Below are 21,267 nucleotides of genomic sequence, written 5' to 3' on the forward strand. Positions count from 1 at the left end.
TCAGTACATTCAATGTGTTTCTATTTCTTTACTTTATTTTACTTTTATTCTATTTTATTTTTTCCCGTTTGATATCCAGCCCACCATGTACACTGCTTGATAAATGCTAAGAAACATCTGACACTTGCTAAGGAACAATTGCCTGTTGCTACTGAACAACTGACAATTACTACAGACCAAATGACCAGTGATAGTAAAACGAAATGTAGAGGGCAGGACGTGTTACCTGCAGGAAGCCTGTGCACGAACGCTCTGTATCCATTCGACAGTTCATGGAGTATGATGTTTGACGAAGGTTTTTGTGGAACCAATTAGCGCGACATTCTGTGCGGTAGGGCAACCTGTCTGGAAGACATCATTTGGACCTTACGATAGAGCACGAGCAGTTGGACAGCTCGAAGCAGATCGAAGTATCACCACTATGGCCACAGTAATAGGTGTGCCCCAAGGTATCGCGATTAAAACAGGCTGCTGGAGGTAGGAATACTTTGAGAAAGTAGTAGGATCGATATGTACCCATTGTGACGAAAAGCAAGAGACACCTCACTTCTAGGCAGATACTTGGAGACCTTGCAGCCGCTACCGGTGCAAGTTTCTGTGCCACAGCCGTTTCGTGGCGATGAAATCAGCCTGGTTTGTATGCTCGGAAACCTGCCAAACGCCATCGTCGAGAAAGAGTTCAAAGGTGCCAGCAACAGTGCTCCAGAGTGATATCTACGACGAATATCGCTTCACGCTGGAAGCGATTCTGGCCACCAGTTAGTGTGGAGAATGAGGGTAACACGTTACACACCACAGAATGTTCACGAACGTCCCGCTATTGCCTAGGCATTATGGTGTGGGCAGGCTTTATGCACAATGACCGAGCACCGCTGCATATCTTTGCACGAGGTACCGTTGCATCACAGTGGCGCTGCAGGGAGATTATTCTGGAACATGTTCGTTTGTTTATGGGTGCGATAGGTTCTGCCTTCTTATTTATGGACGACAAAGCTAGCTCACACAATACTGCTGGTGCGTAGGACACACTGGAAAGTGAAGATATTGGAAGCATGGAGTGGCCTGTGTTACTCTCGGATCCAGATTCTATAAAGCACCCCCAGGATGCTCTTGGCAGGTGAGTTTGTAACTAACACCCCCTCTCCGAAACGTGCAAGGACGGAAAACAGTCTTGAGAGGGGAGTGGGGCTACATCTCCTAAGGATTTCTCAACAGTTTGTTAACCAGCATGAACAACAAGTGCAAAATGTGCATTAGTGCTCGATGAAGGCATGTTCCATACTGAAAGTCCGATATCGACCGTTATGATGGGAATCTCACCTGTGTGAAACATGAAAATTATTTGTAGCTGTTATCCTGCTATCCCATGTGGTAAAATCAGCACCATTCTCTGTCATATACACTCCTGGAAATGGAAAAAAGAACACATTGACACCGGTGTGTCAGATCCACCATACTTGCTCCGGACACTGCGAGAGGGCTGTACAAGCAATGATCACACGCACGGCACAGCGGACACACCAGGAACCGCGGTGTTGGCCGTCTAATGGCGCTAGCTGCGCAGCATTTGTGCACCGCCGCCGTCAGTGTCAGCCAGTTTGCCGTGGCATACGGAGCTCCATCGCAGTCTTTAACACTGGTAGCATGCCGCGACAGCGTGGACGTGAACCGTATGTGCAGTTGACGGACTTTGAGCGAGGGCATATAGTGGGCATGCGGGAGGCCGGGTGGACGTACCGCCGAATTGCTCAACACGTGGGGCGTGAGGTCTCCACAGTACATCGATGTTGTCGCCAGTGGTCGGCGGAAGGTGCACGTGCCCGTCGACCTGGGACCGGACCGCAGCGACGCACGGATGCACGCCAAGACCGTAGGATCCTACGCAGTGCCGTAGGGGACCGCACCGCCACTTCCCAGCAAATTAGGGACACTGTTGCTCCTGGGGTATCGGCGAGGACCATTCGCAACCGTCTCCATGAAGCTGGGCTACGGTCCCGCACACCGTTAGGCAGTCTTCCGCTCACGCCCCAACATCGTGCAGCCCGCCTCCAGTGGTGTCGCGACAGGCGTGAATGGAGGGACGAATGGAGACGTGTCGTCTTCAGCGATGAGAGTCGCTTCTGCCTTGGTGCCAATGATGGTCGTATGCGTGTTTGGCGCCGTGCAGGTGAGCGCCACAATCAGGACTGCATACGACCGAGGCACACAGGGCCAACACCCGGCATCATGGTGTGGGGAGCGATCTCCTACACTGGCCGTACACCACTGGTGATCGTCGAGGGGACACTGAATAGTGCACGGTACATCCAAACCGTCATCGAACCCATCGTTCTACCATTCCTAGACCGGCAAGGGAACTTGCTGTTCCAACAGGACAATGCACGTCCGCATGTATCCCGTGCCACCCAACGTGCTCTAGAAGGTGTAAGTCAACTACCCTGGCCAGCAAGATCTCCGGATCTGTCCCCCATTGAGCATGTTTGGGACTGGATGAAGCGTCGTCTCACGCGGTCTGCACGTCCAGCACGAACGCTGGTCCAACTGAGGCGCCAGGTGGAAATGGCATGGCAAGCCGTTCCACAGGACTACATCCAGAATCTCTACGATCGTCTCCATGGGAGAATAGCAGCCTGCATTGCTGCGAAAGGGTGATATACACTGTACTAGTGCCGACATTGTGCATGCTCTGTTGCCTGTGTCTATGTGCCTGTGGTTCTGTCAGTGTGATCATGTGATGTATCTGACCCCAGGAATGTGTCAATAAAGTTTCCTCTTCCTGGGACAATGAATTCACGGTGTTCTTATTTCAATTTCCAGGAGTGTAGATGGCAGTAGTATCGCGTACACACGGTATAAAAGGTCAGTGCATTAGCGGAGCTATCATTTGTACTCAGACGATTTACGTGAAAATGTTTGCGACGTGGTGTTTTAGTTAACAGACTCTCAACGCGGAATGCTAGTTGGAGCTATAAGCGTGGGACATTCCATTTTGGGAATCGTTAGGAATTCAATATGCTGAGATCCACAGAGTGCAGAGAGTTCCGAAAATACCAAATTCCAGGCATACCTGTCACCACAGACAACGCAGTGGCCGACGGCCTTCACTTAACGACACAGAGAAGCGGCGTTTGCGTAGAGTTTTCACTGCTGACATACAAGCAACACTGCGTGAAATAACCACAGAAATCAATGTGGGACGTACGACAAACGTTTCCGTTAGCACAGTGCGGCGAAATTTGGCGTTATTGGGCTATGGCAGCAGACGACCGACGCGAGTACTTTTGCTAACAGTCTCTCTTAGGCACGTGACCATATCAGTTTGACCCGAGACGACTGGAAAATCGTTTCCTGGTCAGATGGATCGCGATTTCAGCTGGCACGAGCTGATGGTAGGGTTCGAGTATGGCGCAGACCCCACGAAACCATAGACCCAGGTTGTCAACATGACACTATGCAAACTGGTGGTGGCTCCATAACGATGTGGGCTGAGTTTACATTAATGGACTCGATCCTCTGTTACAAGTCATTGACTGGAGATGGCTATATTAGGATATTTTGAGACCATTTGCAGCTATTCATGGACTTCGTCTTCCCAAACAACGATGGAATTTTTATGGACGACAGTAGGCTGTGTCAGCGGGTCACAATTGTTCGAGATAGGACAATTCGAGCGAATGATTTGCGCATCCAGATCTTCTTATATGAATCTCCCATCGAACATTTTTGGGATATAATAGAGGTCAGTTCGAGTACAGCATCCTGCACAGGCAACACTTCAGGAATTATCGACGGCTATAGAGGCAGTGTGGTTCAGTATTTATGCAGACGACTTCCAGTGACTTGTTGGGTCCACACCACGTCGAACTGCTGCACTATGTGGGGCAAAAGGAGGTCCGAGAAAATACAAAGAAGTATCCCATTACTTCTGTGACCACACAGTGTGTATGGGTAGCAGGTTGAGTGTTCCCTCTGATTGATTTATTACAAGAACCACTATTCGAGGTAGGCTACGCAATAGTTCTGGTGTCACATGTACCAGGTGCGTGAGAAAAGTAATGAGACTGACAAAGCTGCAAGCGATCTGGCAATTTTCCGTTCTTGTACTTGTGTACTGCTCTGTGTTCAACCTTTACAGGTGCTCGGTCCAAGTTTCAACTCCTCACAGCCACCACGTGATTTTTTAGAGCGCCACCAGTGAAGCTATGTTTCTGTTGTGTTTTACGAAATGGGAAGAGCGGAGTTTAGAGCAAAGTTATGCCATCAAGTTAAACTTGAGGAATCCACGAGTGTGAACTTTGAAAAGTTGAAACAGACCTAGGGGGAACAATCCTCATCAAGAACACAAGTTTTTCGCTGGCGCAAATTATATTTGGAAAGCCGAGAACACGTTGAAGATAAACGTCGCTCAGGTAGATCTTCAACTTTAAAACCGAAGAAAACATGGAACGGGGACGTGCTCTTATGAGATCAGACTGACGTTCAACAATAAGGATGATGGGTGGCCTGTTAAATACTCCCAGCGTTCATCAAATTTTGACCGGCGTTTTGCAGATGCGAATGTTTTGTGCCAAGTAGGTGGCGAAAAACCTCACAACTGTACACAAGAACAATCGAATAAACGTGTGCGTTGATCTTCTTGAGAGGATTGCCAATGACCAGGAATGGTTCAGTCTTGTGATCACAGGTGATGAATTCTGTGTTTTTGAGTGCGATCCTGAGACAAAGCGGCAAAGTGATGAGTAGCACCCTGGGACATCTCCTCGACCGATAGAAACTCGACTGAGCAAATAAAAAATCAGAACAAGGCTAATGTTCTTTTTTGACATTTGGGGTATAGTGCATAAAGAATTTTTTCCTCCAGGACGAACTCTGAACTAAGTGTTGTTCAAAGATATTCTTGAAAGGCTCAGGAAAAAGGCGAATAGAGTGAGACCGGACGTTGAAGACGAAGCTGCTTCATGACAACGCCCCTTGTCACAAGTCCACTCCCATTACGGAATCTGTGACCTCCAAAGACACAAAGACATTCCTGTCGTTCCACAGTCCCCTATTTTCCTGATCTGAGTCATTGTGACTTTTTTCTTCTTCCCATATTGAAAAATGCTTTAAACGAATATCCTTTTGTGGTCCTGAGGATCATTCAGAATCATGTGACCCACATTTTAAAGGCCCTACCAGTTGAAGCCTTTCAGCGCTGCTACCAAGACTGGGAACAACGGCCGGCCGGAGTGGCCGTGCGGTTCTAGGCGCTGCAGTCTGGAACCGAGCGACCGCTACGGTCGCAGGTTCGAATCTTGCCTCGGGCATGGATGTGTGTGATGTCCTTAGGTTAGTTAGGTTTAATTAGTTCTAAGTTCTAGGGGACTGACGACCTCAGAAGTTAAGTCGCATAGTGCTCAGAGCCATTTGAACTATTTGGGAACAACGTCTCCCCCGAAAGAAACTACTTTGAAACAATATTGTTTTCTGAAACAAATAATAACTTCGGTAGATAAAAATAAGTCTCATCACTTTTCTCACACACTTCGCATCCTACCTAGTGGCTTTGAGTATACCGAAAGGAATAGGTAAGTATAAGGTGTAGTCAAATGAATACGGGAGAGATGGTCAAGTATTAAGTAAACTGTCGGTTATTTCAAAAGACGTCGCCATAACTGCTAGTAAATCTATACCGAAATAGCATGGGGAGAGATCGGGATTGTATGGAGGATATGTAACGGTATCATAGCGAAGCTTCTTCAGTATAGTCGAAACATCTTTGGCAACATGCGGGACGGCATTATCCTGCAACAGAATGATGCCGTACGTCAACATTCCTGGGCACTGGACTTGTTGTGCACACTTTTGATAGTAAGCGTACGTGAGTCAAATGCTTTTCGGAAATCAATAACTACTGCAGCCGGCCTTCAGTTTGTCAAGAGAGAGAAATGCGTGTTGGATTTGGAGTGATCGATGTTTTCGGGGTTCGCGCTGGTTGGTATGGAGGAGATCATCCTGTTCGAGATATCTCATTATATTTGAACTCAGAATACGTTGTAAGATTCTGCAACAAATCGCTGTCAAGCCTGTTAGACGGTATTTTTGTGGATCACTTCAACCACCCTTCTTGTAGATGGGTGTGACTTGTGTCCTTTTCCAACTACTGGGCACGTTATTTTTTCGAGGATCTACAACAGATTATACTTAAAAGAGAGGCTAACTCAACCAAAAATTCAGTCTAAAGTCTTATAGGGATTCCATCATGCCCTTGAGATCTGTTCAGTTTTAACGATTTCGGCTGTTTCCCAACACCAGTCAACACCAGTGGCTGGTGGGCCCGTATGTTGTCAAGTTTGTTTCGACTCGGATGCAGAAGTTTCGCTGGGAATCCCATACACATTCCGCATGCAGTCCCGATCTCTCTCGATGAGATGTATGTATTTTTGGAGCCATGAATAAACACAGTCAAGGCCACCGATTTGCTTCGGACTAAGAGGTGCATACCTACATCTACATCTACATCTACATTGATACTCCGCAAGCCACCCAACGGTGTGTGGCGGAGGGCACTTTACGTGCCACTGTCATTACCTCCCTTTCCTGTTCCAGTCGCGTATGGTTCGCGGGAAGAACGACTGTCTGAAAGCCTCCGTGCGCGCTCTAATCTCTCTAATTTTACATTCGTGATCTCCTCGGGAAGTATAAGTAGGGGGAAGCAATATATTCGATACCTCATCCAGAAACGCACCCTCTCGAAACCTGGCGAGCAAGCTACACCGCGATGCAGAGCGCCTCTCTTGCAGAGTCTGCCACTTGAGTTTATTAAACATCTCCGTAACGCTATCACGGTTCCCAAATAACCCAGTGACGAAACGCGCCGCTCTTCTTTGGATCTTCTCTATCTCCTCCGTCAACCCGACCTGGTACGGATCCCACACTGATGAGCAATACTCAAGTATAGGTCGAACGAGTGTTTTGTAAGCCACCTCCTTTGTTGATGGACTACATTTTCTAAGCACTCTCCCAATGAATCTCAACCTGGTACCCGCCTTACCAACAATTAGTTTTATATGATCATTCCACTTCAAATCGTTCCGTACGCAGACTCCCAGATATTTTACAGAAGTAACTGCTACCAGTGTTTGTTCCGCTATCATATAATCATACAATAAAGGATCCTTCTTTCTATGTATTCGCAATACATTACATTTGTCTATGTTAAGGGTCAGTTGCCACTCCCTGCACCAAGTGCCTATCCGCTGCAGATCTTCCTGTATTTCACTACAATTTTCTAATGCAGCATGGTGCCGTAGGCAACCACAAACATTTTTCCATGAATGTATTGGCATACTTTTCTCACATTGGGATAAATTAAATAACAAACAGTTTGGTTATTTTTTTCTGTCTGTCTCCTAAGTGGAAACAAGTCTCCGAGAGCAGACGACATTCCGTCAGAACTACTGACAGCCTTGGGCGAACCAGCCGTGACAAATCGCATCCATCTGGTGTGCAAAATACGTGGCACTGGCGAAATACCCACAGACTTCAAACAGAACATAACAATTCCAATTCCACAGAAAGCAGGTGCTGACACGTGTGAATATTACCCAACTATCACTATCATGGTTGCAAAATAGTAACATAAATTCTTTACAGAAGAATGGGAAAACTGATAGAAATCGACGTCGGGGAGGATCAGTATGAATTCCAGAGAAATGTAGGAACAGACGAGGCAATACTGACCCTACGACTTATCTTAGAAGATAGGTTAAGAAAGGACTTACCTGTGTTTATCGCATCTGTAGACTTAGAGAAAGCTTTTGGTAAAGTCGACTGGAATCTCTCTCTGAAATTCGGAATGTAGCAGGGGTAAAATAAAGGGAACGAAAGGCTGTTTACAACTTGTACAGAAACCAGACAGCTGTTAAAAGAATCGACAGGCGTGAAAGGGAAGCAGTGGTTGAGAAGGGAGTGAGACACGGTTGGAGCCTATCCCCGATATTACACAATTTGTACACTGAGCGAGTAGTAAAGGAAACAAAAGGAAAATTTGGTTTATAAATTGAAGATCAAGGAGAGGAAACAAAAACTTGAAGGTTTCCTGACGACGTTGTACTACTGCCACAGACAGAAAAAGGACCTGCAAGAGCAGCTGAACGGAATGGACAGTGTTTCCAAAGCAGGATATAATATGAACATCAACAAAAGCAAAACAAGGATAATGGAATCTAGTCGAATTATATCAGGTGACGCATAGGGAATTAGCTTAGGAAACGATACACTTAATGCAGTAGATGTTTTTTTATTTTGGCAGCAATTTAATTGCTTGTGGGTGAAGTAGACGGATATAAGATATAGACTGGCAGTTGCAAGAAAAGCGTTTCTGAAGGAGAGAAACTTGTTAACATAGAGTATAGATTTGTTATGAAGTCTCTTCTGGAAGTGTTCTAAGGACTGTACCCATGTATGGAAATGAACGAGGGCGATAAACAGTTTAGACAAGAAGATAATAGAAGTTTTTAAGAATTTGGTGCTACAGAAGAGTGCTCAAGATTAGATGGGTAGGCACGTAACTAATGAGGAGGTATTGAACAGAACTGGGGAGAAGAAAAATTTGTGGCACAGCTTGACTAGAAGAATAGAGATGGCTGGTTTGACTCATTCTAAGGCATCAAGGGATCACCAATTTAGTCCTGGAGGGAAGATTGAAGGGGGGGGGGGGGGGGAGGAAGGGTCAAAATCGTAGAGGGAGACCAAGAGGCGAACACAGCAAGCAGACTCACAACGCAAGGATGTAGGTTGCAGCAGTTATTCCGAGACAAAGAGGTTTGCACAAGATAGAATAGAGTGGAGAGCTGCATCAAACCAGTCTTCGGACTGAAGACCACCACAACAAACACTTACTTAGCTTGCATGGCTTGCATGTATCGCGAATCTCCCGTCCAGTGCCAAGCCCAATTGACGGGAAAAAAATCGCAAGTAACTCCTGTACACAAGGGTAAAACAACGGACCTGCAAAATTACATACCAATATCTTTAACATTGGTTTTCAACAAAATTCTTGAAATATTCTCAGTGCGAATACATTTCCTTGGAAGGAAAGTGATTCCGTCCACAGATTAGCGTAGCTTTAGAAAGCATCGCTCTTGCGAACTCAGCTTGCCCTTTTCTCACATGACATCCTGCGAACCAGGAATCAAGGGCAACCAACGGACCGACGGATTCCATATTCCTATATTTCCGTAAATCATCTGGCAATGTGCAATACTGGCGACTGTTAATGAAGATACGAGCATACGGGCAGGTTCCAAATATGTGAGTGACTCCTCATGTTATAGATCCCAATATGTTGTCCACGACGGCGAATGTTCATCAGAGATAAGGGTATAGTCAGGAGAAACTCAGGGAAGTTTGATAGGACCACTGTTGTTCTCTATACACATAAATGATTTGGGGGATAGGGTAAGCAGCAGTCTGCGTTTCTTTGCTGATGATTCTGTGGTGTATGGGATGGTGTCATCGTTGAGTGACTGTAGGAGAATACAATATGACATACAAGATATCTAGTTGGCGTGATGAATGGCAACTAGCTCTAATTGTAGCAAAATGTAACTTAATACGGATTAGTAGATAAAAAATTCATAATATAGTACTAGTACTAGCTGATTGACACAGTCAAGGAGATTAAACAGCTACGCGTAACGCTGGAAAGCAATATGAAATAAAATGAGCATACAAGGACTGTAGTAGGGAAGCCATATGGTTGACTTCGGTTTATTGGGAGAATTTTAGGAAAGCGTGGTTCATCTGCAAAGGAGTCCGCCCCCGGTAGCTGAGTGGTGCCGGCACGGTAGCTCAGCGTGTTCGATCAGAGGGTTAGCTGCCCTCTGTAATAAAAAAACTGAGTTAATAGATCAACAACGATCTTAAAAGGGTGTCTTACGACGTCCGCCCCGATCAGATTCAACGAACAAAAGCGAAGAAAATTAGATTTAAAAAAAAGTGGTCAGCGTGACAGAATGTCAATTCTAAGGGCCCGGGTTCGATTCCCGGATGGGTCGGAGATTTTTTCCGCTCAGCGACTGGGTGTTGTGTTGTCCTAATCATCCTCATTTCATCCTCATCGACGCGCAAGTCACCGAAGTGGCGTCAAATCGAAAGACTTGCACCCGGCGAACGGTCTACCCGACGGGAGGCTCTAGTCACACGACATATACAGGGTGTTACAAAAAGGTACGGCCAAACTTTCAGGAAACATTCCTCACACACAAAGAAAGAAAATATGTTATGTGGACGTGTGTCCGGAAACGCTTACTTTCCATGATAGAGCTCATTTTATTACTTCTCTTCAAATCACATTGATCATGGAATGGAAACACACAGCAGCAGAACGTACCAGCGTGACTTCAAACGCTTTGTTACAGGAAATGTTCAAAATGTCCTCCGTTAGCGAGGATACATGCATCCACCCTCCGTCGTAAAGAGTCCCTGATGCGCTGATGCAGCCCTGGAGAATGCCGTATTGTATCACAGCCTTCCACAATACGAGCACGAAGAGTCTCTACATTTGGTACCGGGGTTGCGTAGACAAGGGCTTTCAAATGCCCCCATAAATGAAAGTCAAGAGGGTTGAGGTCAGGAGACCGTGGAGGCCATGGAATTGGTCCGCCTCTGCCAATCTGTCGGTCACCGAATCTGTTGTTGAGAAGCGTACGAACACTTCGACTTAAATGTGCACGAGCTCCATCGTGCATGAACCACATGTTGTGTCGTACTCGTAAAGGCACATGTTCTAGCAGCACAGGTAGAGTATCCCGTATGAAATCATGATAACGTGCTCCATTGAGCGTAGGAGGAAGAACATGGGGCCAATCAAGACATCACCAACAATGCCTACCCAAACGTTCACAGAAAATCTGTGTTGATGAGGTGATTGCACAATTGCGTGCGGATTCTCGTCAGCCCACACATGTTGATTGTGAAAATTTACAATTTGATCACGTTGGAATGAAGCCTCATCCGTAAAGAGAACATTTGTTGGATGAACCATTCGCAGAAGTGTACCCGTGGAGGCCAATCAGCTGCTGATAGTGCCTGCACACGCTGTACATGGTACGGAAACAACTTGTTCTCCCGTAGCATTCTCCATACAGTGACGTGGTCTACGTTACAGCAGCAACTTCTCTGATGCTGACATTAGGGTTATCGTCAACTGCACGAAGAATTACCTCGTCCATTGCAGGTGTCCTCGTCGTTCTAGGTCTTCCCCAGTCGCGAGTCATAGGCTGGAATGTTCCGTGCTCCCTAAGACGCCGATCAATTGCTTCGAACGTCTTCCTGTCGGGACACCTTCGTTCTGGAAATCTGTCTCGATACAAACGTACCGCGCCACGGCTATTGCCTCGTGCTAATGCATACATCAAATGGGCATCTGCCAACTCCGCATTTGTAAACATTGCACTGACTGCAAAACCACGTTCGTGATGAACACTAACCTGTTGATGCTACGTACTGATGTGCTTGATGCTAGTACTGTAGAGCAATGAGTCGATTGTCAACACAAGCACCGAAGTCAACATTACCTTTCATCAATTGGGCCAACTGGCGATGAATCTAGGTAGTACAGTACATACTGACGAAACTAAAATGAGCTCTAACATGGAAATTAAGCGTTTCCGGACACATGTCCACATAACATATTTTCTTTATTTGTGTGTGAGTTTGGCCGTACCTTTTTGTAACACCCTGTATATATATATATATATATATATATATATATATATATATATATATGAGATCGTACATAGAACGCAACTGCAAACTTTTTTGAGTATTTTATACTGTTCTAGTGTTTCGGATTCGCACCAGGTAGGACTGAAGGAAGACACTGAAGCAATTTAGAGACAGGCTGCTGGATTTGTTACCTGTAATTTCGAGCAACACGCAAGTATTACGGAGATGCTTCGTGAACTCAAATGGGAATCGCGGGAGGGACGGCGGCGTTTTTTCGAGTAGCACTGTTGAGTAACTTTGACTTTCAGACTGACTGCAGAGCGATTCTACTGATACCAACGTACATTTCGGGTAAGGACTACGAAGGTAAGATACGAGAAATTAGGGCTCATACGGGACATATAGACAATCGTTGCTCGCTTTATTTGCGAGGGGAACAGGAAAGGAAATGATTAGTTGTGGTACAGAGTACCCTCCGCCACGCACCGTACGAAGATTTGTGGAGTATGTATGTAGATGCCGTGTACCCGACCACCGTGCTTTGAACTTCGGAAGATGGTTGTACCGCCTCACGCCTTTCACAGCTCACGGCCAGGACCTGATCCGCCGTGGCTGCCGGACACCCTCGCAGCCTTTCGGCTGGCCCTCCGCATTAGCGGGCCCGCTGCTGGCGATAGTTGTGGCTATTGATCTCGGCAGCGTGACCTGTCTCAGTTTCCCGCCGCCGATAAATTACGGACAGCCTAGCAGCGCCTCGGCAACGGCAGCGGCAACGGCCAAACTTGGGCGGCCGCGCCCCACTCTCGCCGAAAAACGCGAGGCAACTTCTAATGAAGCCGCCGCCGTCAGCCGTCCATTAGGCAGCGTTTGTTGCTCGTCTCTGCCGCCCACAAGGTCCAAGGCACCCCGGCAGCGACTGTTTGCGGAAACACAAACGGGCGTTCCCGAAAATCTCCTCTGCAGTAACCAACATCGGTTCCGGAAACAACAATCGCACGAGACACAGTGGATACAGTAAGACACCGTAGCCTATTAACAAAATACGAGTGTTCAGAATATCTGATCGGATTTAACAGTTTCTAGTAAACAGAATACACCATGACATTGTCATCAGAGGGAAGTCTTCAGACTTAAAAATAACGGATGTATGCCAAGGCAGTTTCATAGACCTATTACTTTTCGCAGTATACAGGGTGCTCCAGAAATGGTATGACAGACGTCCAGTGATTGTAGAGGGTCTCTTGAGGAATAAATCGAGAACAGGAACCTGTGTTTAGGCAAGTCATCCAACGACGTTACAGAGCGTTGAAGTTACAGGCGCCGGCGCCTGCTGCTAGGCCACCCCTTCAGCAGCAAACGTGACTTTGTACGCTGACGGAACGCAGGCGGAACGTCTCGCATTGTTGTTTGTTATTGAGTGATCGCGACTGATTGTCACGATCGCCTGTGGAGAAGATGTAGATAGCTGCTGCGTATACAGGACTTGTCTCCTATAAACCTGTTGTCTCGGTGGATGACGGTTTTGCACATTTGTTTCCATTCTCATTTGGTTTAAAGGAGAAAAATAGACTTCGGATGGAAACCCGGATCCAAAACCGTCATCCACCGAGGAAAAAGAGCCTCGCATTTATAGGAGACAAGGCCTGTCTAAGCAGCAGCTATCTACTACATCTTCTACACAGGCGATCGAGGCGATCAGTCGCTATCACTGAACAACAAACAAAAATGCGAGACGTTTCGCCTACGTTTCATCAGTGCACAAACTCAAATCTGCTGCACAGGGGGTGGGCTAGTAGCAGGAGCCAGCACTTGTAACTTTGACGCTTTATGGCGTCGTTGGTTCAAATGGATCTGAGCACTATGGGACTCAACTGCTGTGGTCATAAGTCCCCTAGAACTTAGAACTACTTAAACCTAACTAACCTAAGGACATCACACACATCCATGCCCGAGGCAGGATTCGAACATGCGACCGTGGCGGTCGCGCGGTGCGGTTGTTGGATGACGTTTCCTATCCTCTATTTCTTCTTCAGGACACCGTCTATAAACCCTCGACCATTGTCGTAACATTTCTGGGACTCTGTGTACATAAATGACTTAGTAGACAACGTGGTCGCAACATTTCTAGGACTCCTTGTATATAAATGACGTAGTGGACAATGTGGGATATTCCATGAGGTTTCTCGTCGATGATACCGACGTATAAAGAAAAGCGGAAAAGTTAGAAAATTGTAGAGAATTGCAGGAAGACGTGGAGAAGAATGCTGGTTCTGCCTCACTACCTTTTATGGCCTTATGTCGCTTGGCAGGAGGCAGCTGAGAGCCTGCAACCTACATATCTGTGTGCTATACACACTGGACCTACAACTGGAGTTATGGTCTTGGGTGCGATTTCGTATGACAGCAAGAGCATTATCGTGGTTATGCTACGCACCGTGACTGTAAGTTTGTATATCAATCTGGTGATTCGCCCTGTTGTGCTGCCATCCATGAAAAGCATTCCAACCGGACAACTCGCGCCACATGCCGCTGTTGTAACCTAACATGCTCTACAGAGTGTCGGCGTGTTGCCTTGGCCTGCTCGATCACCAGATCTCTCTCCAGTTGAGGACATGTGGGACATCATCGGCGGACAAGTCGTGTGTTATCCATAACCAGCATTAACCATCCCTGTTTTGACCGACCAAGTGCAACGGCATAGAATTCCATTCCACAAATTGACATCCGGAACCTGTAGAACAGCCCGCATCTCGTGGTCGTGCGGTAGCGTTCTCGCTTCCCACGCCCGGGTTCCCGGGTTCGATTCCCGGCGGGGTCAGGGATTTTCTCTGCCTAGTGATGGCTGGGTGTTGTGTGCTATCCTTAGGTTAGTTAGGTTTAAGTAGTTCTAAGTTCTAGGGGACTTATGACCACAGCAGTTGAGTCCCATAGTGCTCAGAGCCAAGCCTGTAGAACATAATGCATGCAATTTTGCATGCTGTCATTCAACGTTCTGGTGGTTACACCGGTTATTAATGTACCTTCATTTCACCTTTACAATGGGTTATCTCGCGCTTTCATCAACCTGTGATCTTGGAATGTTAATCACTTACATACATTACCTATACAAATGTATTCTCGAAATGTCATTGCTCTATATTAATTATTTTTGGTGCTCCTATTTTTTCCATTAGTATATATTGGTTCCGCCTACGAGATAATGTTAAGCACACCGAGGTAGTACTATGAAATTTACTCTGTGCTCCGTGAACAAATACACTGAAATTACTATGTTTGAGAATGGTGTAAGTATTGTTATAAATAGTGGAAGACAGCTGAGCTATTGAGCTCTTGGGAAATTGTATCAGAGTCTGCAGTTGGTTGAAACGAAGACGGTACTTTGTAACACGTGCTTGCGAAATGATATGTCATTACGTACTTAAATACCAAGGGCGTTCAGTAAGTAATACAACACCTTTTTCTGAAAGCAGATTGGTTTTATTGAGGATTACGTACTATTCTCCACTCTTTTGGCTACAAAACCTTATTTCTCCGCTCAGTGCGACGCCCTTACGCCATTCTACTTGGACTGCCTGTATAGCCGCATGGCAACACTGTAGTGGTCGACGTCGTAAACAACGTCTTGCTGCATCAGTAAGCTCCCCATCCTCCACGTGTTGCTTCCCGCTGAGTAGTGCATCCAGCACTGGGCAAAACAGATGGAAATCGGAAGGTTCGAGATCAAAGATGTAGGATGCATGGGAAAGAACAGTCCAATAAAGTTTTGTGAGCTCCTCTCGTGTGCGCAGATTTGTATGAGGCCTCCCGTTGTCACGGAGAAGAGGTTCCTTTGCAGTTTTCCGGTATCGAACACGTTGGAGTCCTCTCTTCGATTTCCTAAGGTTAGCACAGTACATTCCCGAGTTGATCGTTCCACCCTGAGGTATGACATTAAACAGAATAACCACTTCAGATTCCCAGAAGACACTCGACATGACTGGAATGGCTGAGGGTGCACCTTTGAACTTTTTCTTCGGAGGATCGGAGGAGAGGTGGTGTGGCGCCATTCCATGTACTGCCGTTTTAATTCCAGTTCGAAGTGATGAAACTATATTTAATCGCTTCGGACGACTTCTCATAAAAAAATTATCACCATCGGCTTCATAACACACCAGCGGTTTGATACAGTTGGTCCTTCGTTGCTCTTCATTTATGGCCTGCTACTAGGCGGCGAGAAACCCAGCGTGTGCGTACCTTTGAGTACCCCAACTGGTGGACGAGTGTGTCAGAACTACCAACACAGAGATGTTTGATTGTGATCCGTCGATCACCCCGAATAAGAGTGTCCGCACGTTCCAACACTGCGGAAATCACAGCTGTGACGGCCGGAACTTGTGAGCTCGGACAGGATACGTGGCCTTGTTGCGATGATGACAAACGACTCACCTTGCTTTTGTTGACTGCCAGGCCTCCGTAGACATTCTACATGCATCTGTGAAAATCTGCGATGCTCTGGTTATCCGCCAAAAGAAACTCAATGACAGCTATCTGCTTGGAACGTACCTCTGCTACAGACGCCATTTTGTAGGGGACGTATAGGTTCACTACCTATTGAAACCTCAAACTAGAGAAGCTGAAGGTAGAATATTCCACGATGTCACACAACAAATTCCCCGTTTTTCAACCAAAATAGGGCGAGAAAAAAAGTGTTGCTTTACTTATTGATAGCACTTCGTATTTATCATATGAGTCAAACAAATGGAAATGAGAAACAGCATCTGCAGTTAGATTATGTAATTGGTTCCATATCAAGTGCGCAGAGCACATGGTCAATTTTTTTTCAAGGTACGATCGGCAGTGAAATTGAAACCACAGTGAATGAGACTTTGGGCAAATGTATTGCTCATTGTTTGTAATACGCCCAATGCACTTCTGATTTCTGAGAGCAAAGTGAGCGCCCAAAGGTGCCTAGGACGATTCATGGTTATTTAGAAGACCTAGACACTTTCAAGCGACAACAATAAATGATTATATTGAGGTTATGTATTATACGATTATATAAAAAAAAGCACTCCGTCTTCAGGCCACGAGTGGCCTACCGGGACCATCCGACCGCCGTGTCATCCTTAGAGGAGGATGCGGATAGGAGGGGCGTGGGGTCAGCACACCGCTCTCCCTGTCGTTATGATGGTATCCTTGACCGAAGCCGCTACTATTCGGTCGAGTAGCTCCTCAATTGGCAACAGCGCATGGCGGCTGGATGGTCACCCATCCAAGTGCCGGCCACGCCCAACAGTGCTTAACTTCGGTGATCTCACGGGAACCGGTGTATCCACTGCGGCAAGGCCGTTGCCATATGATTATATAACGCACAGGAAAGAACAGTATGTATGGAAACAGCAACTTAACAAGTCTTTTAGGCCACATTCACAAATTTCCAATTTTTGATCTGTTATTCACAAGTCACACGTCCAGTCTATAGCACAGCTCGGTTCACACATCCCTTAAAGAGTCCGCATCGATGTCAGCCACAGCCGGCCTGATAAGTCATCGTAAGTCGGCGTTGTTCTGTGGAAATGGAGATGTGAAAACAGTATCTCTTATGTAATCCCACAGGTACAAATTGCATGAAGTCAGGCCTGGAGAAAGTGGGGGCCATGCCAGTAACTAGAGATTGTTGATTGATGCACAACCAATTCATTGTCAAAGTAGATCAATATCCAAGAACTCACGAACGCCTTTGGAAGGGCAGTGGAGCATCACCGTGTTGACAAAGAAATATGTGTCTCTTATTTGGCTCTACAACGTATTCAGAGCCAATCAAAATTGAAGAGTATCTCTTGGGTAGGTTTCCTTGTAAGTAGCATTTCGGGTAACAGGTTTCCTCCAACGAACTCGATCAGCTGTCCGATTCTCAGCTTCCTCCGTGTTCATAGCCATGGACTGAAGTAATTAAGTTAGTAGCATGTTCCATGGATGATTTTGCATGATAGATCGTAATGATGTGGCACGAGTCATTGTACATTCATGCCGCAAATTAATTTTTACTTACAGTTACATTCTGAACATTTCTAACTCTTCACTTTCTTACAAAAAGAAAACTGATATACCGATGTGTGTAACAAATTCCTACCCACCACCTTCTACGGATTACAAGAATCCCTTCATAAGGGAGTAACTATAATGTGAAGCAGTAGCCAAAATGCCAAACTCCTTAAACAGATGTCTACAGGATGATCATGAGTGATCATCATATTCTCTCAGCACATTTTTGCGCAATGAAGGCTTTCTTTCCTAAAGATAGGTTACCCAAGGACATTATTCCATACAGCATTAGTGAATAAAAAAATGTCGACTTACTGATTTGTCTTTCCCCAAGATTTGTATCCATTCTAAACGCAAATGTGGCTGAACTAAGTTGTTTAGGCGTTTCAATTTTTTTCGGTTTAAATTCTCATTAATCTGAACCCCTACGAATTTTGAAGTTTCCACTCCATTTATTATTTCCTCAACCTGTGTTACACTTATCATTGGTGTGGTACATCTAGATGTACAGAACTGAATATGTTTAGTCATTTTATAATTGTCATTGGTAATTTTAAGAACTTTGTTTACCATTTCTTTTGGTTCTATATGTGTGCTTGGAGTGATTACCCAACAGTAGTGGACCTAATATTAAATCTTGAGGAAGCCAATACGTGATTTCTCGTGGTCAGAATTATGTCCCTGGACTATATTTCTTGAATTACTAAAAATGACTTTGTGTTCTTTTGGTTAGACATAACATTATCCATTCGTTGGCTATACATCAGTCCCATAAAACGTTGATTTGTCTCGGAGAATACTGTGATTCATACAGTTAAATGACTTGGACAAGTCGCAGAAAATACTAGCCAGTGCTATTTTATTATTTAGTGCTCGTAAAATCTGGTGAGAAAGAGCGTAAATGGCATTGTCAGAAGAACAACCCTTCGGAAACCCAAATTGTGATTTGCTGGGATACTATTGTTGTATTACCAAAAATTTTGGAAAATTATGTCAGCAGTGGAACAGGTCGGCAATTATTGACATCCTTTGCACAAATTCGTTTCCATCTATAACGAGGTATTCCTCTACTTCTGTATCCATTCGTTGGTTTCTACCCGAGTGCCTGTTTACGGACTCTTCCTTCTTTCATACGCAGATTATACTCTGCAAGCCTCAGTCTTCTTTCAGCAACGATTTTGTGCAGGCTGCGTAGACCACTTCTTATGAGCACTTCATCATATTAAACGTGGTTGCGATAGCTGATCTTCCACATTCGGTTTAAGCATCGCTGGTGGCAAACAATGAGCTTGTTTGCCGGTTTTACTGACAGTTTCCAGGTCTCAGACGCTTATATGACCATCGGTAGGACGATAGAGGACTACAGCCGGATCTCTGTGGATATATAAGTACTTACTCAGTCCGAATGCCATATGGATCGCATTCGTTGGAAGGCCGCAGAAGCTTCCAGAATTCTGTTGCTTATGTCTGCATCCACATCCTCGTTATTACAGATGAGGCTTCCCAGAGATGGAAACGATCAGCATCATGTAGACACATTGTTACTATTTATTTACGTTGTGTTTGTCTTACTATCATTTATTTTTATCCGTACAGAACTGTTCATTCCATACAACTTGATAGCCATCAGCTGTAAATTTTGTAGTGTTTCTGCCAGAAGAACAAGCTTAGATTGCTCATTCCAGGGTATGCCCATGATGAAGTTGTCCATAGTTTTTCTCATTATGAAATCTATGACTGATATAAAAGAATTGGGGACAAAACGCATCCTTGTCCGATGTCTGTCAGAGTACTAAAGAATGGGGTGTTCCCATCTTCCGGTCTTATACAGCAAACTGAATCTAGGTACAGGTTTCTGAAAACTTCATTCAGATATTCCATATATACTTACAATATTTTACCAAATTTCACAATGATTCTCGATTTATAGTCAACCAAAAAAAACAAAAAATAGGAAAAAGGAGCTTGGTTGCAGCGGGCAGCTGAATTCTATGCATTGTTTATCACGGTTCCCAGCATAAACTTTTGTTAGGAGCAGGATCTCCCACTTCGAAAGTCAGGCTGTTTTTCTCGTAGTCGACGTCTGCTCCTTTTTGTATCATTTTTAGAACAAAAAGCAAAGGACTTTGCCTGGTACATTGATAATTGTATATTCACCAAAGAAAAATCACCGTATGTTTTCAGAATTTATTTTATTTAGACGACCAGTTTCGGAATCTCATTAATGCATTCCATGTACAGGCAATCACATTTACCGATACTTGCACAAAATTAGAATCATGAGTACCTGTATTTCGTTAATTCCATGCTCTCCATGCATAGACAATCAGATATATCGATATTTGCATAGCAACACTAGCCTTCGAAGAACATATTCCAAAAACGAATTCTCAGAATCCGTATACTGAAGGCTGCAGTTATACAGGTAACGATGTATATGTCCATACGTGGAGTGTATAGGGGCCTGGGATGGTATTAACGAGGTGCCGAAACTGCTACTGTAAATAAAATAAATTCTCAAAACATACGCTTGTTTGGCGAATTTTCTTTGGTAAATATTTGACCGGCCACTGTCCCTTATTCACTAAGGATCAACAGAAATTGTATATTCTCTCAGATTTCCTTTCTTCGGTAGTTTAATAATCATGCTAAGCCTCTAGTCATCTGGAACGTGCCTTGTTTGCCAACAGGTATTGCACAGTCTTAATAAGGTGGTGGACTAAGCCCGGACCTCCATATTTCAGATTTTCGGCTGACATTTCGTCCAATTTTGCAACGCAAAAAACAAAATGTTACGTTATTGTGTCCTACTTCAGACATGGCAACGCTGTAAAGATCCCTGCAGCTGGATTGCGAGCCTAGATGAGAACAGCTATACGCCTTCGCTGTTCGCTCGTAATTTCCTTCTGCTCTCGCAGAACAAAGAGAGAGCGCATGTGTGACGGATGGGCGTACACGCACGCCATCTGGCGGGATCACATGCAAATCGCGGAGGGGACGGCGGGACTGCCACATTTGTGCTAATGGATAGGTTTTAATTAGAATGCAGATTGGCTGAAAGCGTAATCACGCGCATTGTTATCGCAAAGGCCAAAAGCTAATTTGCACGTCCAATTAACGTTCCTTTCGACCGTTTCGTCCTGAGATGCTAATGCTGACGCGTGCGGTAATCACCCTGATTAATTAATATTTTTCCTTACAGTTTCTAACGTTGGCAGCGCCATTCAGTAGCGACGGGATCGGTTCGCTCGTAACACTTAATACCCCGAGCATCAAGCGCTCTCTAGAGGGATTTTGTAGCAAGCAGCCCTTATCTCAGGCTTTGACGACAGTGGACATTCCGCTATACGGCAGAGTTAACGTTCGACAATTGATTCGTAATTGACCGCTATGTCTGGTTATTCCTGGCTGTGATTTCCAAACGTAACAACGGATAATGTTCCGTATGAATGCATTTCAGAGAAAGTGATGTGGACCCAGGTGTAATTTACATTTAGCAAATTTTTATTTGCAACGCTTCTTTCACATTTC

At 45.2% G+C, this 21,267-nt stretch overlaps 1 protein-coding gene and 1 pseudogene across 1 annotated transcript in view; one reads left to right on the forward strand and one right to left on the reverse strand.

Annotated features, from left to right (window-relative positions):
* The first annotated feature begins 1,104 nt into the window (after nt 1-1,104).
* Nucleotides 1,105-21,267, forward strand: part of LOC124775274 (agrin-like) — a 369,325-nt gene continuing 349,162 nt past the window's right edge. Inside the window, exon 1 of the mRNA XM_047250112.1 lies at nt 1,105-1,117. Coding sequence (XP_047106068.1) covers nt 1,105-1,117 — 13 coding nt within the window. The remainder of the gene's footprint in view (nt 1,118-21,267) is intronic.
* LOC124778809 lies at nt 16,929-17,045 on the reverse strand (annotated as a pseudogene).

This window comes from Schistocerca piceifrons, chromosome 2, assembly GCF_021461385.2.
Source record: "Schistocerca piceifrons isolate TAMUIC-IGC-003096 chromosome 2, iqSchPice1.1, whole genome shotgun sequence".
NCBI lineage: Eukaryota > Metazoa > Arthropoda > Insecta > Orthoptera > Acrididae > Schistocerca > Schistocerca piceifrons.